General features: G+C 39.1%; 1 protein-coding gene across 1 annotated transcript in view; it reads left to right on the forward strand.

Moving 5' to 3' along the window:
• The first annotated feature begins 254 nt into the window (after positions 1 to 254).
• pkhd1l1.1 (PKHD1 like 1, tandem duplicate 1) overlaps positions 255 to 18,476 on the forward strand; it is a 46,985-nt gene continuing 28,763 nt past the window's right edge. Inside the window, 31 exon segments of the mRNA XM_039605464.1 lie at positions 255 to 3,626; positions 3,778 to 3,912; positions 4,022 to 4,099; positions 4,371 to 4,515; positions 5,205 to 5,304; positions 5,411 to 5,468; positions 5,548 to 5,641; positions 5,840 to 5,893; positions 5,992 to 6,065; positions 6,167 to 6,209; positions 6,330 to 6,400; positions 6,486 to 6,596; positions 7,985 to 8,077; positions 9,912 to 10,177; positions 10,256 to 10,347; positions 10,450 to 10,609; positions 11,443 to 11,581; positions 11,701 to 11,844; positions 11,968 to 12,122; positions 12,318 to 12,428; positions 12,570 to 12,719; positions 12,802 to 12,926; positions 13,025 to 13,188; positions 13,403 to 13,572; positions 15,345 to 15,477; positions 15,888 to 16,042; positions 16,781 to 16,903; positions 17,173 to 17,278; positions 17,771 to 17,878; positions 17,991 to 18,152; positions 18,229 to 18,350. Of these exon segments, the coding sequence (XP_039461398.1) occupies positions 3,858 to 3,912; positions 4,022 to 4,099; positions 4,371 to 4,515; positions 5,205 to 5,304; positions 5,411 to 5,468; positions 5,548 to 5,641; positions 5,840 to 5,893; positions 5,992 to 6,065; positions 6,167 to 6,209; positions 6,330 to 6,400; positions 6,486 to 6,596; positions 7,985 to 8,077; positions 9,912 to 10,177; positions 10,256 to 10,347; positions 10,450 to 10,609; positions 11,443 to 11,581; positions 11,701 to 11,844; positions 11,968 to 12,122; positions 12,318 to 12,428; positions 12,570 to 12,719; positions 12,802 to 12,926; positions 13,025 to 13,188; positions 13,403 to 13,572; positions 15,345 to 15,477; positions 15,888 to 16,042; positions 16,781 to 16,903; positions 17,173 to 17,278; positions 17,771 to 17,878; positions 17,991 to 18,152; positions 18,229 to 18,350 (3,561 nt within the window). The 5' untranslated portion in view covers positions 255 to 3,626; positions 3,778 to 3,857.

Below are 18,476 nucleotides of genomic sequence, written 5' to 3' on the forward strand. Positions count from 1 at the left end.
GATCAGGAGTTAATAAAAAATAATCTGGTCTTAAACACGTCTTGAAATTAGATAAATATTATCTCAGATAAATAACAAAACAAAACTTGCTACACAAAATACAAAAAGAGTGTGTGAAAAAAAGTACATCATTACTGCCTCCATAGGAATTAAGAGGCTAAGTAGCTGCTAATCAAATGCACTTGAATAGCTGATCATCAGCAAGTGTGAGCACCTCTATAAAAGTAGAAGTTTTGGCAGTTCCCTGCTCTGGAGCTTTCCGGTGTGTTAATGCAGTGCCAAGGTGGAAGGACATCAGCAATGATCTCGAAGAGCACTTGTTTCTGCCCATCAGTCTTGGAAGTTTGTAAAGGATATTTCTAAATAATTTGAAGCTCATCATTCTACAGTGAGAAAGATTAGTCAGTCACAAGTGGAAAACACGTAATGGAGACATCCCAGCAAATTTTGATATAAAACTTTGATATATGAGCTACATCTCAGACTCTACAGGCCTCATTTAGCTTGTTAAATGTTAAATCCTCAATTCTGCTGTTCATACTGCCGTAGTGCAGGCAAAATGAAAGGGTGTTTGTTCAGGGTCTTAAAAATATTAGAACACACACACACACAAACATCATGCAACCACCCTGCCCTGCACAATCAGACACACATGCATCCCAGACGCATCACTGTAAAATAGTCTCTTTAAAAGAAAAAAAAGATAACTATATAAATAAAGAACTGAGTAAGAAAGATAACTAATTAAAACTAATTCTAAAGACTCCTGGGTATGATAGTGTACATAACCAAATCAACAGTTCGGCATTCTAACAGCTTGTGGGAGGAAGCTGTTGGAGGCTTTTATAACCGTTTGCCTGATGGCAACAGTTCAAAGAATTGAGGGGGGGTGAGGGGTCCTTTATGATTTTCAGTGCCCTGCTCCTGCTGTGGCTCTTGAAAAGGTCTTAGACAGAGGGGAGGGAAACTCCAAGGGCTGCTCTAACTATCCTCTGCAGTGCTGTTTTGTCTGACATACTGCAGCTGGAACACCACGCTGATATACCGTAGAACATGCCTCTGTAAAAAGTCCTGAGGATGCTGGAGGGGACAGAGGCTTGTTTCATTCAGTCCCTGCTGGGCCCATTTTGTGATCACTGAGATGCTCTTGTCCCAGCTCAGGTCCTTCGAGATCTGAACATCCAAGAACCTGATGTCTTCCACTCTCTCCACTGGGCAGTCGCTGATACTGAGAGGAGTGTGCTGGATCTGTATCTTCCGGCCTGAGAACAAATCCTTGAGGAGATCCAGCGCTCAGCGTGGTGGGTTTGGAGATCTTTCTCCCAAGATATGTGTGGTGTTCAGCCCCAGTAAGTGGAGTTTCTCTAGTAGTCTCTGTGGAATGATGGTGTTAAACACTGAGCTAAAATCAATATATAGGAGTATGGCATATGTCCAGATGGGTGATGGCTGAGTGCAAGGTGGTGGTTAATACATCCTCTGCGGAGTGGTTAGGATGATAAGCAAACTGGAGCAGGTCAATTAATGCAGGAAGGGTGGCTGTGATGTGTGGTTTGATAAGCTGTTCAAAACACTTCATCACAATTGTTGTCAATGCGACGGACCCGTAGCCATTTAGACAAGATAAAACTGGTTTCTTTGCTATTGGCACTATGGTGGATGTTTTGAAGCATCTGGGTACGGTGGCCTGACTGAGGGAGATGTTAAAAATATCATTTAGGACATCTGCCAGCTCACCAGTGCAGTCTCTGAGCACATGTCCTGGGATGTTATCTGGACCTGCAGCTTTCCGTGGGTTGACCCTGGCCAGGGTCCTCTGGTATCTGCTGCACTTATGATAACAGCTGGCCCTGCAGATAATGGAGGAGAACCCACTTTCCCTCTGTATGTTCAGTTTGATGCCTGGAAGCATGCAAAGAAGTTATTAAACCTGTCCGGAAAATAAGTGTCATCTTTATTGACCCCTTGCATGGGTTTGTAATTCATCAGTGCCTGTACTCCCTGCCACGTTCGTCTGGTGTTTCCTGTCTCGCAGAGGTGTCCCTCGCAGACCTGGCCACACGGAGAGCAGTCTCATCCTCCACCAGGGTCTCTGGTTGCCACGTGCAGTGAAGGTCTTAACTACAGTGACATCCTCTTAGCAATGTAGCTGTTTACTGCCTCTGCGTACTGGTCTCCCTGCGAGGCTGCTGTCTTGAACACCCCCCACCCGGTGTTCCTAAAGCAGTTTTTAGTGCTGAGGCTGTGCTGAGGCTGTATCCTCTGGCCAGATCCTGGTCTGTTTTCTCACTGGTCTGCTGCGCTTCAGGAATGGTTTGTAAGCAGGCTCAGGCATAACAGAAAGGTGATCAGAGTGGGTGAGGTGGGGGTGGGGGTTTGATTATAAGTCCAGCATGTTCATACCTCTGCTTGAACTTAGGGAGCAGTCTTTAAACTGCTGTTGTTAAAATCCCCTGCAATCACAACAAGGCTGTACAGGTGTACATGGAGAATACCTGTGTTGAAGAACAATGTCATGTCATTGCTCAAAGACATTTTGGTAACAATCTGGAAGAGGTTTGTTACTTTACATTTCTTTTAAATACCTTGAAGGTGTTTTGTTGGATTTAAGTCAGGTGAAATAGTTAAAACAACTTGTTTTTTTGTTCTTGAAACACTCGTGTGATTTTTGACAATGTGCTTTGGATGATTATCATGCTGAAATATTTCTCTGATGTCAGGCATCTGAAGGTAAACAGCGGTTTGGCATTCGTGATTCCATCCGTAACATCATGAGGACACCCTTCGAATCATTTCATATTTATGAATATTACACCCACTTTGGTGAATTTAATTAGGCAATCTTTCTATGCATTGTTTGGATTTTTTAAATAGACATAGTCTAAAGGAAAAAGGGTCACCAAGAGACTGGTCTGTAATCTGTCAGTGAACTATGTTTGACATTATTTATTATTATTATTATTCTTTACTGTTTGCCAGTTTTAGATCTGTTTTCTTTTTATGGTTCCAGGCACAAATTAGTTGAAGAGGAAATCTGCAATTAATATAAGGTTACAAGCATCATAAGGAGTTTTATTTATCATTGTTATGATCACAGACAGTTTTGCAAACACTCAAAGACTGAAAGGGCTAATGTGAAGCACTACTGTACGATATGTTTTATAAATGAAACGTGGACAGAATAACATGAAGACCACTTCAAGAGCACATTATGCACAGGGAAAATGATTGCACTTTAATGCAAATTTAATCCAACAGTCATGAAACGGTGGTGTGAAAAAGTCAAAGGCTACACAAAGGCCATATTTACTGAAACTCAACAAATGCAAAACGTGTCTAACTTTGCAAACTTTAGCTTTTTATAGCTCCACTTCTTTCTCCACATTTTCATAGATCATTACGTTCCGTGTTCATGGAGCCATTATTTATCACGCTTTTGACTCACTTTCGTTTTGTTTTTAAATGCAGACGTCTTGAAAATCTGATAAATGCAGCAAAAATATTCTTCCAGTCTCCTCCCAGTTTCAGGTGAGGGGCGGGACCCTGAGCACGTTATAAAAAGGTAGTGCGCGTCCCTGAACTCACTGTTTCCCAGTCAAGAGGTTAAAAAAAGTTTCTCACAGCTGGTGAGTTTTGTTCACATAAATGTCACACTGGAAAATGGAAAATACAATTTTTAAAAATAATTTTATTTTTTTTTAAATAATTGTATATTTTAGTACATACATTTATTCTATGGCTGTCAATAAATGTCAATAATACTTTTGTTTTAAATAGTACTTTTGTGTCACGTGATTCACAATTGGTCGAGAGAGGGGCGCAGGTGAGGCAGGAAAGTAACCTGGGAGCTCTTCAGGATGGAGGTCAAGTGGAAGGCCGCAGCTCTCCTCCTCGCTCTTTGGTGTTGCTGCGGTAAGTAAAGTAAAACAAACAACAACTTCTATTCTAAACTCAGTTTTTTAGCTCGCTGTTCATAGAGAGGAAAAAAGATTTCTCATGTTGTTTTAATTCAATTTTACAGATGCTCAGCGCGTTACCTCCGTGTCGCCACGCAGAGGAAGCGTCAATGGAGCCACACGACTCACTATTCAAGGAGTTGGTAAGAGATCCGTAATGATGTTTACAAGTAAATTTAAAAAGAAGTGTGGGCATTCTTTTACTTTGTAAAACAAGTTATGATGGATTGTGAGATATAAGTCCATTTTAAGCTATTCTGTAGCTAAAAGATGCAGCTGAAGAAGCTTTGTTAATGCAGTTGTGACTGTCCTGAGAGTCCTTGTGCCTGCTGGCCTGGTGGGATGATGCTACGAGATGTGACTCTCAAAAACAATTACCTTCTAGGATTATGTTGCCCCTGTTTTTTCTTCCAGGTTTTGCACAGGAGCGGCAGTTCCAGCTGAATCCAGTAGACGACATGTTTGGAAACCGTGTGACCCTGGTGTCAAACACCCTGTCAGTCCCCTGTGATGTGGAGAGAGACTCCACACACAGCAACCAGATCATGTGCTACACCAGGTACAGTTCCAGGCATACTTTGGCAGCATGTCTGTATTTACTTATTTCACAAATCACTTAATTATTTCACAATACCTAGTAATACCTACCCCAACAATCAGACAAAATGCTATTAGCAAGTACTTGGCAACAGCACGACTGAAAAACTCCGTTTTAAAAGGAAAAAACCTCCAGCAAAGCCAGGCTCGGGGGAGGGGCAGCCATCTGCTTCAACTGGTTGGGGATGAGGGAAGGGAGACAGGAAATAAAACACTTTGCACAGAATAAATTCCCCTCTGACCGCCCCTAGGTTAATTAACTTTATAGATAACTTAGCTATAATAGCTGTTGTTAATACTGGTTAATTGATTAGTCTTTGCATATTGGCCCATTTTTACCAAAAATTTGTACTGTATGCATCATTTATGTATGCATAATTGTATAGAATCTATATTTGCATATTATTGCATAAAGCTAGAAAGTGGAATTTTATTCCAGTTTTTCATTTTTTATATTACATTTAAAAATAGCACAACTTGTACAAACACCCTGCAGAAGTACTCTGTAATATGAGTCTTGACACTGAGTATTTGTTTAGTTAGAGTCTGGCTGTTGATGTTCAATATACTGAATATTATAATGATGGCTCTTTTTTAAAGCTACTTCCTGCATGTCATTGCCATCTAAAATCATTACTTTGTCTCTCACAGACCCATGCCATATGATGATTATGAAATCCATGTCAGTGTGGATGGTGTTCCCATTCCTGACAACAGCATGTGCCGTTACAGTTGGCTCTGCATCTTTACAGTAAGTCTGAATGCAACACAGATACTTTCATTTATGACGTAAATGTTTTGGATTTGTCATGGTCATTGTTTTGTTTTTTAATCACCTTTACTTTAACTCTTTTCAGACTGTTTGGTATCGCACGCCTACTATTGAATCTCTGAGTCCAGTCAGTGGTCCTCCAGGTAACGTGTGTACTGCATTCAGTTATTTTACTGAGTTCATTTTGAACTTGATGTTAATCCCACTCTAATGACATGGCAGGCACACTGGTGACCGTGTATGGACGTATCTTTACTGATGTATATGGAAGCAACACAGACTTGAGCTCAAATGGAATCAACGCCAGATTTCTGAGGTAGAAAATGTTAAAATAACTGAAATTTTTTTTCTGTAAACCAATTAATCTTACCAAAGCAGCAAAAAGCAATTTTATAAAATGAAAAAAGGTCATGATTTGAAGATAATCTGTTAATATTCTGTAACAGATCCAGGCTCATCCATCAGTTTTCTTAAACTTTATTTGTACACCTCTGTAATCTTCTTATTATTGCAGATCCTACATGGGAGGGATGCCTTGTGAGCTGCTTAAACCCAACTCAGATGAACGGTAAGTTGTTCACCTGCGTGCTTTCTACATTGAATAGATTCAGAGCACAATAAAAGAAAAGGCTAAGTTATTTCATTTTTTGCACAATATATCTTAAGGTATAACCTACAACTGGTTTCTGAATCTTCACAAATGGGATACATGAGCTGCAAAATGACGGGGACGTTTGTTGGTAGGCTGGCTTTGTTCAAACTGAAATTACAGTTCTTCTTAAAATATGTCACTTTCAAGTTTTCCAAACAACCCTTTAGTAATATGGTTTGTATCCAACAGGTCATCAAAACCTGAGTTACATTCTTGATGCAGACTTTGGGAGGTAAAACACTTCAATCGTTTAATGTAGAATTTGTGGCTTCTGAACATTTTTAGCTGTTCCAGATGATAAACTGAAAATTGCGCTGAGAAGAAGCCATTCTTTTTTCTTTACAATCTGTAGGAGTGAGGCAGTGAAGAAGCTCTACAGGGTTTCAGCTTTGGGCAAGCTGTCCATGTTTCAGACCTTTGCAGGTACTTAGGAGAGCAGATATTTGTTGTTCATGATGATTCAGTTCTTACATTTAGTATTTATTCCTTGTCTTTGTCTTTTTCTTAGAGGTGACAGGGGTCTTTCCTTCAGAGGGTAGCATCATGGGTGGAACTCTGTTGACCGTTCAGGGTCGTTTTTTTGACGAAACTGATCAACCTGCACGCGTTCTCGTTGGAGGTAATCGTCACCATCGGAACAGAAACTCATAAAAACACTAACCAGCAACAGACGTGACAACTTTCAAAGATGCTTTCAGCACAAAGTGTTCAGCATGAATGGATGAATGATGCACGTGTTTCCACTAAACAAATCTCTATGTGTTGTTCAAACTGCAAGTCACGCAAAGGCGATAATCCTTGTCAACACAACAGCATGTTTGCATGCTTTAAAAACAAAACCACTGACTTGTCAGACAGCAGAGGAAATAACTTTCCAAAGCACAGAAACACAGCACACCATGACAAAAATGCTGCTTTTCCAAGGACTTCGTGAGTCATGTAGCATGCTGCTGACTTTCAGTTATGGTACATATGCGATAATAATAGATGTGACACTGTAACTGAACTGTAAAACCCAGTATGTAGACAACAGATATGGAATCACCGTTTAAAGGCATTCCTCTCCACAAAGATAACGATACAGATCACCAAATTCAGGTGTTTGCAATGCAGTGGAAATGCATGTCAGCTGTGATGTGACACACAAATAATCAGTAACAGACTGGAGAGTGTAATGTGGAGACTAATTAGTTTTTTATGAGCTTTACAGTTAGAAAATATTAAACTAAACCGTAATTTATTCTGTAAGTATTTATATATTTGCATATTTGAAGTTATAGATGATTTTAAAGATGTTAAATGTTGAATTTGTAGCTACAAAACATTACCAGTTACAAAATTGTACAAGTGTATGATGGTAGAAAGAAACAAAGACATAAAATCTAAGTGGTGATGGAAAAAAAATATTTGCAGAAAAATATATTCATATATCGTAATATATTTGATTTATATTTATTTTTAATTAAGTTACAAAATGAATAACAGGAAGAAATAAAAAATATATTAAGCCAACTGAAAAATAAGTAAAGAAAAACCTAAAACACACATGAATTATATAATAGATTATATTATTGTGTTTTTGTTTTAAAGGTAGACTTTTAAAGTTAAAGGTGGATTATAGGTGGAGGTTTTCAAGAAGTACTTTATATGTTGAATTACAAGTTTTAAAAGTGTAATCAGATTAACTACTGTTTAGCCATCATATTGATGCAGGGCATGAAAAGGTAGACCACGGGTAGTACTGTGGGTGTACTGTGATAGAAATGTTACGCTGCCTTAAATGTCAATCATTGATGTACTTACATACAATACTTAATTGTAATTGTGCTTTCTACCACTGTTGAGTGGTTGGAAAATGTTTCAAAATTATACACATTAGGTAAATTAACCCCCCCCCCCCCGATAAAAACATGCTGTTTAGTTTTTTTGTTTTTTCTGCATGTGTGTGTAAAGTTGATGTTAGCTAAAATGTACTTTTAGCCGCTGACGTTTGATATTTTTCCACAGGCCTGCCGTGTGAAGTTCAGAGTGTGGACGTTGACAGAATCACATGCAAGACTGCAGAACACCAGATGAACAAGAACGCGGCAGTCTACCCGGGTGAGAACGTGCCTTTTAACCGACACTTGTTTTAATCCATCCTGCCGCTGTCATACCGTGTAATTATCTGAGTAACACATGGGAATCTGTGAACAACTTGAAGTGGAAGAATTTAAAGTATCTATTTGTCAACAAATCTGCTGTCTTAGAGATTTCATCTTGTTCTTGTCACCTTTTATCAAGACTCTGACTTTGATGTGCTCTGTGCTTCATTCCAGTACAAACAATCGCTTTAATTGTGCATCACAGAAAAGTTCTTAGTCACGATGACGTGAATGGAAAAAAACACACACAGGCCTTTTAATGTTTTTCAATTTCTACCTCTGTTTCTATCAGGAACATAATCACCTTTAACTTTTCTTTAAATACACATTGGTACCCTGGATGTTTCAGCATATGCAAACAGACCTTATACACTGACTGTACAGGCAGGCTTAAACATAAAGCACACCCTTTACTGGTGGATAGGAAGCAATACAAACTGCAAAAAGTGAGAGAAGAATAACAAATCCATGCTATGTATGCACAAAGGGCTAATTTGGGAAAAAAGATAGAGCTGTGAAAACACACATATCCAAATAATTCAGGTAATAAAACATAAATGACAAGTAACTAGTAAACAAATAAACCATAAGTGAAAACCATAACTACATGGGGAAATACAGAAACATAAAATAACTCACTGTAGCAGAAGAGACACAGGAGGATGAAACACTGAGGGAATAAATTAAAATAACAGAAGCTGGAAGTAAACACTCAAAACTGAGGCCAAGGAATGACATCAAGATGAAAATCTACATATTAAAAAAAGTAATAGTCAAACATTAAAATATTTTATAATAAATACAACTTGAAAGTCCTAAAACTGAAAGCTCTGGGTCAAAGCCCCGGGACAGTTTTTTGGTCATTCACTGGTGGTGGCATCACCATATGGAAGAGGTGGCTGATATAAAGTTATATCATATGAAAGGTCTCCAAGTTCTATCAGTGAAGAGCAGATCCTGATCCACAGCTGTGTATTTCAAGTAAATATTCATAGAATGAAGGTTAAATATTGTATGGCTTCCTTAAATATAGTATTAAAGTTATTTGTACAAAGTCTGAGGGGGTGATCTGTTATGACCCATATACCATCTTAATCTTTAATGACTTATTATTTATTGTTCCTTTGCTGTAAAATTTGCTTCAAGGTGCACAAACCTTATTTAAATTGATTACCAGCTTCTGCATGTATTAAAAAAAAATACTCTTGCCAGATTAACCACATCTGGGTTATGAGGAGATACTGTTGTCCAAAAGAAAAAAAAAATCCTTTCACCACAGAACCTTTTGATGATAAAAAATAACTCACCTGTCCTTTGTGTTAAAACGAGGTCAAAAAGCAGCCGTACCGGCTCGCTGCATGCTTGCCTTTTCTGTTTTTATTTGCTTTGCTTTTTCCGTGTTTGTCTGATTCAGGCCAGTCTGGTTTTCATCTGTCACCACTGGGATTTTATGTTGTAACACTCTGTTGACTTTTCAGTATTTGAAATGAGTTCATATTGTTCATTATTTACTTCGTATGTAGCTTTTCTTACACTTTTAAGCCTTCTATCTTATTGTTGTTCATCTTGACTAATTTTAGCATTTGGCTCAGGGACAAAAGCAGTATGTCCCTGAAATACATTAACATTGTTGCTGATATTAGGCTATTGATTGCTTTTATTATTAATTATTATGCTAAAAAAACATTTAATATGTCATCTCTTTGGCATTTAATTTCCTTTCCTTGATTAAGCGACTAACTGATTTACCTCTCGTTTTTGCATACCTCATTTTTACTTTTCATGTGAAGGTGGAAGAGGCTTGAAAATGGAGGTGTGGAACAACTCACGGCCCTCTTCCCTTAGCAATATTTGGAGCTACAACAAGAACACAACTGGCTACTGGTCTCAGTGGATGGACTCCATGCCCCACGTCTTCCCCAGAGAAATGGATTACTTCACCACACGATTTACAGGCTTTTTTGTCCCTCCTGCCACCGGCAACTACACGATATACTTGCAGTGCGACGATCGATGTGATCTCTATCTCAGCAACTCGAGCCGCCCTGAAAATAAGGTGTGACGAGATTTTTTCAAATCACAGTACAGCTCACTGTTTTTAACTGATAATAATTTCCTAAATCCTTTACTTCAGGTTAAAGTTGCATATCAGCCATATTATGTCAGTGACTACACACAACTGGCGTCACAAAAGTCACAAGTACTGGCCTTGGAGAAAGACAAACCGTAAGCCTGGCAGCCTGCAGCTTTATTTACCCCAAATCATTCATCCAAAGTATCACAAAGATTTTATAGGCATACCTAAAATAATTATAAATTTTTTTTTAGGTATTACATGGAAATTCTGCAACAGGAATATGGCGGTGCAGCTACCATCAACTTTGGCTTGTTCCAAGGGGAGAGTTCCTACACAGAAGACCAGACGGATGATGCTGTCAATGAAGTCCAGGACATTGTTGCTGATTACGACGTGTTTGATGAGGAGCAGGTACAGCACGTGGTAGCTTCACCTTTCAGAGGTGTCATACGCCCTTATCCAAGCCTGCCATCAGACTAGTGTATATAGTAAAGCCTAGTCTAAGCTACTTCCAGCTATTTTACTAGAAATAGGTCAAACGACCAATATATTCACACAGCTAAATATAATAAAGTTCTGCTGAGTCCAATATATTTTCATAGGTGTGATGAATACAGCTCAGAATGCTTCAAAATGTCTTCACACTATATGTTTTGGTATTTTATCTGCCTGGAAGACCTCTAATGGCAGGGATAGCCCAGTAGGTAGAGTGGTCGCCCCATGATCTGAAGGTTGGGGGTTTGAATACACTGAACAGCTACCCTGAGGTACCCCTGAGTAAGGTACTGTCCCTACGCACTGCTCCCTGGTGCGCCCGCTTAGTGGCTGCCCACTGAGTCAATGGGTCAGAGAGGGCAATTTCCCCACAGGGATCAATCAAGTATACATTATTATTATTGTTAATGCTGTGAATGTACAACTCATCCAAAAATATCTGCAAATCCTCAAAAAGATGTAGTCGGACATTTGGGTAAATACACTCTTTCATAACCAGGAGCATGTTTGGTTAGTTAGCTTAGAAATAAAAAATAGAAAGACAGGATACAGTAACATGCTACAAGTTTGAGCATTAAATAGTGTTACTATAGCCCCCTCTGTTGGACAGAGCTAGGCTAGGTGTGCTCCTGTTTTGCAAAGTTTGCATTGTGCATGGGAACACCTCTGACCTTGAATTGGATGAGTGGAAGAAAGTGGATGGAATGATGTTTTTCATGCCTTTGTGCCTCATTTCCACTGTTAACCAGGTGGTTACCTTTGACATGTGGCCCGCCAGTGTGGCTGGAGTCAAGGAAGTCCAAAACGTGACTGTCAGCAGCAGCAGCTGTTCTGATGCACTCTGTAGTAGCGCCTTCTTCAGCCTCGGCTATGGACGTGCCATGACTGGTAATGTGAAAAACACTGAGTAAACTTGGTTTTGGTAGCCACAAAAAAACTTGCATATCTTGGTCCAATTTGATGGAACCCCAAAATACACGTTGTTGCTTCATCTTTGCCTCGTTTAGCACCGATCACAGTCAGCGCTTCAGCAGCTGAGGTAGAAGCAGCTGTGAACAGCCTGTGGTCCATCAAACCCGACACGGTCATGGTCACCAAACAACAAAGCAGCGAAGGGTCTCACTTTATAGTCACTTTCAATTCTGACAGAGGTAAGAAGAACCAATGTGAGGTGGATGCATAAAATAGTCAAAAAGAGTAAGCTTGTGTTGAGCTTTGCAACAGACTTTTTTGTTGGGTGTTAAATTTGTGTGTTTTGCTCTCTTGGCTTGTAGGTGACTTTGAACCTCTTCACTTTGAGGTTTTTGGTTCGGACACCAACATCACTGTTACTGAGGTTACCAAGGGGAGGAGCAACATGAAAACCTTCACTCTGCTCTGGGGAGGAATCCCTACAAAGCCCATCGCCTTCAACGCATCCGAATCTGAGGTCTGTATTGTTGAAAAAAAGAGTCCAGTGACCGTCTCAGGTTTAGCTGAGATATTTTTGTCATATTATTCACAGACTGATTAGGATGAAGATTGTTGTGGAAAATAGCTATCGAAAGATGCAAAAACGGAATTTTTACAGTTTTGTTAAAGGTGTGATGTCTTGAAGTAACTAATGTCCAACTTGTGTGAACAGGTTGAGTCGGCCCTGGAAGACCTGATGAAAGCAGAGTGTCCGGGGGAGATCTTGACTTTTGAAGGCACTGATGTGAAATACTTCAAAGACTTTGAAAATAACAATTCGCAGGTTAGTGAGGACAAATAAAAATACTAAAACAGAAAAGAAATGTCTGTAAAAATGAAACAGAAAACTGTGAGAAATGATTTCTTAAATTTTTAGATAATTTGATTGTGGGTTCTCAGTTTTCTGCTTTTTTCCATTCATCAGTTTAATATTGCCAACGAAGGGACGCCTGTGGATCACTCGGGATTCTGTGGCCGGTGGTCGCTGAGGAACGCCGAGATCCTTTTCAAGGACAGCTACACAACAGAGTCTGGAGATACATATGGACCGGTTTCATTGGACAAGCACCCAATGGTAAAATCAATCATTTATGTATTTATTGTTGATGCATTGTGCAGCTAGCTTTTTCAAAAATATTCATTTAATGTTCTTCCAGCTTTGCTTTGCATACAAAGGAATGCTGAAAGATGAAGTTGGAATGAGGTTCACTTACCAGGACAACAAAGGCCAAACGCTAACACTCACAACAAAGATCAACACTATCTTCAACAAGGGCTTCAAGTCAGTGAAGTCCCAAAAGTGCTTTTGATTTATCCAAAATGTGCAAAGACACTAATTACATATCGGTGCAGCGTGTAAATAAGATATTTTCTTCACAGATGGAGTTACAAATGCATGAATCTGCGAAGTTCTCTGCAGACACAATACATTGGGAGCAGATACAGTCTGCTGGAGTTCTACCTGTACAAGGATGCTTCTGGTGAAGATTTCTACATAGATGCTGTTCATATTGGAAAGATGGCCACTGCAATTGATGAAAATGGTACAGAGCTGGATAGTACTTGTTGTTTAATTGTACAGACAGTATTCAAATATCTTAATATTCTGCTGAAAAGTAAAATTTTTCATTTCTATCCTACTGTTTGCAGAATACCTTTATATGTATAACTATGATCCCTATACATGGAGTCTTAAACACTTTTTTCCTCCCTCATTAAATATTGATCAACTTAATTTTCCTCTTTTTTTTTGCACAGCTGTTCCTAACAAGCGGAGACCCGCTCCTTTTGAGGACTCTGGTCGGTCCTTCGAGTTGATCTCCGTCAGCAAACATGCATTGTCTACTTCACGGATCAGCTATGAGATCAAAGCTACACCTGCAGACTGTGCATTTGATTTTCCACTGCTAGGCGTTGGCTTCCTGCAGGTAGGATTTAGATGTGTTAATTTAGATGTGTAAAATAGAAATATTGATTAAGAAGTCATTAGATTTCTGGAAACCACAAATGTAATGTCTGTTCAGTTCAGGTTGGCTTCGTTATTAAAAGTCAGCAGACTAGACTAGAAGACTAGAAGCTGAGGTTTAGCAAGTAGGAACTACCTCTAGCCTACATTCTTCTAGCCTACATTCTTAATGCAACTGGGAAATTTTCAGGCCTTTTATTGTGGCTATCAAGGCAAAGCTTTTGATTTCTGACTTCTTGTTATTGTTTAAAAAAAGGAGAAAAATCTAAGCTACATTTTCACCAAGCATTAGTTATCTGGTGCACTTTGGCAAATGTCTTTTTGACTCACTTAGACTTTTTACCTGCATCCAAACAATGCCTGTTAAGCTGTTATTCCTTAATAGAAACTATGCTACAAACAGAAAACCAAAAAGCACATGTTATATACATCATGTCTTGTCCCTCTCCTACAATGCTGTACATATCCAAGTGCAGAATCTGAATTTTTTTTTCTTGGTCTGCAACTATTTTTGGCCGTTGAAATCCTAACTTTTGTTAAGAAAAAAAAGGGAAAAAAAAGAATATTGGGTTGCTAAAATTAAACGAGAGAAGAAGGGGCTTTCCCAGTAAGGCCAGTACAGTGGGATCTTATTGCAGTAACAGTATGAGTTTGGGTTTGTTGGCTTGTGTTTCTTGGAAAACAAATCCGCACAAAGAAAGGACTGAGGCTAAAAGTTAAGCCTGCATTTCTGTGCTATTGTGTTACGATGTCTACGGATCGTCTCAATAAAACAAACCAAAAGATTATAAAGGAAGAGTGAGTAGATATAAAGTTTCAAAATTGAAATGTGCTGCCTAAGAGATCAGTGTTGCCTCAGTAATGTGAATGAAAGCAGTAGAAATGTTCAGTGACCTGCAGCCACGCGTGTGATATAAGTTACAGTACAGAGAGGCAGCTTAATGATCCTGCATGCGTGTCAAGCCTCCACCTGCTCTACAGTCATTATTTGGCTAACAAATTAAAGCAGAAGCAGCACCAAAGCACTGTGTAAAGACTGGCGCCGAGAAATTTGACTGATTATAATGTCAGCCTTTTCAGTTAAAGCTGAGATAAATCTTTGCGCAGTTTATGTGGGTTTTCCGCTTCATGTTGTTTTAACAGGTGTTCTTTTCCCATTTAAAATCCAGCTTGTAGAACCACATTTAGTATCAATAAGATGAAGCGTTTTTGTTTGTTTAGATGACCTCACATTTGACTGTTATACAGAATAGTTCATGATTAACTCAAAGACTGCATGGTGCCCAGTCCTGTGGCTGCAAAACATGCAATTCTTTCATCATAAACATACAGAGGAGGTCACACTTGTTGATAATCAGTGAATGAATGGATTTAATTAGCAGCACCTGGATGCTACTTACTATCTTATTTCCTTTGAAAACAGTGAGTGAAATTCTTGTGACAGGATGTATTTATAGAATAAGCTAGTTTATGCTGCTCATTAACATAAGTAAGGTAAGTGTACAAAAAACCCAGTATACATCATACCACCACTTGAACCAAACATACAATATAATGAGCACAACATCCAGAGAGTCCTTTAAACACTGTCCCACAATGAGCTTAAAGTGAGTTCACTCATGATCCATTTTCTGTTGATAAAAAAGGCCTTAAACCTGGCACACACTTTACAACCAGGATTAAGAAAACTCATGAAAATGTGTTGATATTTTTTCTCTTCACTGTCTTTTGAAGATGTCCAACAACAGTGAGGACGCGGCTGAGTTTAAAGAAGGAGCTGCCACAGTGACCATCGCCCGCCCTCACCGAGCCTCCCCTCCTCTGAACGGCACTTTTGATGCCATGATTTACGGTGGTCGAGCTGAAGGTAGTGCAGACAGACATTAGTGGAATTTGCATTGTAACAGCTGCCTTGACAGCATCCGCGGTGTTCCACAGATAGGATTATCCAAAAGATTCAGTTCTGTGTGACCTATAACTAATTACTGACTTCCACGCTACTCGTATGCCATTGTTGCCATTGTGAAGGATGACAGGTTGACATTAATCCAAAGTAAATGCACAAAAGCTCTTTTTAAAAGTTTACAAACCTTCTGAGGGCTCAAAGACAAAGAAACAGGGAGCTGAAGCTTCTGGTAGTGTTAGCTCTGTAACCTTATGTCTGCATTTCTGAGGGGAAATCTAATATATGTAGTACAAATATCATTCATTTGTGGATATCTTTACACACCTATCATTAAAAATGCTTTTAATGACAAAACAAGTCTTTGTTTTTAGGTTTGTCTGTGGACATCAGTGAGGAGGACCTGAAGTATGCACTGGAGGGAATTGCAGGGATGGGCCAGGTCACCGTCCAAAAGTCTGGAACCTGCAGACGTCCCCAGTGGAGCGTTAAGTGGCTCACAAAGCCAGGAGACCAACCTCTGATCCAGGTCTGTGTTTGTGTTCCTTTATGTCTTTGCTCTTTTACCCTTTCTCTATTAAAATGCAAATTTCGTTTCCCATCAAACATATACGTTTGATACTTTTTCTCTGATAAAGAAAACCCTATGAAAGACCGAAGCTGCCAAAATCATAAATAAATAGAAATAAATAAAGGTCTCCACGAGTGCATCAATAACATAATATTAAAAATAAATGTAGACTTTGTGTATAGTTTTTTTTCTTCTGCTAGATTAGCTAACAGCTTCATTTCTCTAATGATCTCCCGACTCGAAGCAGTCATCTGCTCCTTGACCCCAAAACACCAAATTACAGTCTGCTCATTTGTATTTTTTAAAGAAGAAAATACATAAATAAATACAATTTGTTGAAAATGCTACAGGAAAATAAATACAAAGAAATGAACACCAAATTAGCTAAATGAGGCCCTAATACAAAATTAATGAATGATAAAATGTTAATAAATAGTTTTAAAATTTAAAACTTAGTATATTTCATTATTACATTTTTATATTTTTGGTGCAATCACTGACATGACTTTTTGATTTTGGCAGTTTCTGTATAAGTTGCTTAAAACTACTATTGTGATACAACATTAGATATGTCGAAATATCCATATTAGCTACATAGAAATGTAACAAAAGCTTCAATGACATGAATCAGTCATAACAAGATGTACATTAAAGGTATAAACGTACATCATACATTGTGATTTTCACTCACTACAGTTCGATTACTCGTCAGTTGTCGGGGAAAATGTCATTGTTTCGGCCACGGAAACACAAAAGGGAGGTCTGTGGATTCGAAGCCTGACAGGAGACTTTTTCCGAGTGTGGGAAAACAAACCACAGGTACGACTGCAAATCAAAAAGCCTCCAGCCCAGGTGGTTTTAAGTTTCAAGTTATGTGTGTCCGACCGTCTGCTGTAGCTACAGCTAATCTGTTAATGTGTTTTTGTTAGCGTGCATCCTGTAGAGCAAGTTTTGTTTTGTCTGTTTGCATAAAGCTGATGTATTTTTATATTCTGTGCCTGCAGGCAGCATGTTTACTTGAATAACTTGTTTGTACAGCAGTGATTGACAGCAGTCTTTAATAACTGTCTCGTCATGACCGCTCGCAGGTGGAGGTTCAAATCAACGGCATCCCATCAAAGTGTTCTGGTGACTGTGGCTTTATATGGTCCGAAGAGAAAACTCCAGTCGTGACAGGAATCAGCCCTTCTCAAGGTGTTCAGTTCATCACCAAGTTACTGTTACCTGCTCTACTTTGTAACTTTAGTTCCTTTGACTCTGGTCTCTTTGCACATTTAAGTTAAACAAAATTAAGTAATAAAATAAAAATGATAATTCTAATTGATAAAGAATAAATTAATAATAGAATAGATGCACAGAAATGACACAGTGAGTCAGAACTAATGTGAAGCTTAAAAAGCTGGCGAGTTTGGATTTGAATGCTGTTCGTGATGCAGTTGAGCTTATCTGAAAATTGAGACAGTTCTGAAGTTTAGGAGCTCCGGCTTTGAACAAAACGCCCACTAGTGAAGGGTTTGTTATCAAAAACTTGTCAATCAACACCAGTGGTTGACAGTATTTGTATAAAGCCTGTTGCCGGTCTCATATTATTTGATCAAGTCCTGTAAATTTTGTAAATTATGCCTTCTGTTTTTATGCCATACTGTATGGTGAAGGCAGCTTATATAATTAAATATAATGTTTCAGGTTCTAATGGTCTGGGGACTCTCTTAACTGTCACTGGGACTGGCTTCAGCAGTGAAAATGCTTCCATCATGGTGGGAAAGGCCAGGTGCCACGTTGAAGCAACCACAGGTGAGTAAAGTTATTTTTGAGAAGTGAACATTTTACTCTAGGTTCTCGTTAAGATAACTCGGATGATACTTGTCTCCAGGAGACTAACCATAACATGGGAAATATATTTCAGCTACCACTCAAGTGTGCAGACTTGGCAGCACCAGTGCCGGCACCTACCCAGTGTCAGTAAGCTTCCCCTCTCTGGGCGATTCACACTTTTCAGACGGCAACTTCCTCTTTACCTACCAGCTCATCGTGTCTTCTTTCTCTCCGCTCTCTGGAAGCGTTGCAGGTACAACCACGATCATCTATGTGAACCATGAAACACATAATTCTGCGAGATAATTATTGTTTTATTTTTTCCTCAGGAGGCACCCTGCTGACAGTGAGAGGCTTTGGCTTCAGCCAGAATGCCACAGTTACTGTTGGCAGTGCAGAGTGCACAGTGATTGATTCAACTGACACTGAACTGAAATGCAGAACACCAGCAGTAAGTCCCCACACTGCAAACTCATTCCTACACAGTGTGTAGCATGCAGTTAAAATAGCTGTAGTGTAGTGTGCTGAGAACTGAGTAAAAAGTAAAGGAGCAAAAAACAAGAAGAACTCAAACTGG

The sequence above is a fragment of the Oreochromis aureus genome, linkage group 22 (genome assembly GCF_013358895.1).
Source record: "Oreochromis aureus strain Israel breed Guangdong linkage group 22, ZZ_aureus, whole genome shotgun sequence".
Classification (NCBI taxonomy): Eukaryota; Metazoa; Chordata; class Actinopteri; order Cichliformes; family Cichlidae; genus Oreochromis; species Oreochromis aureus.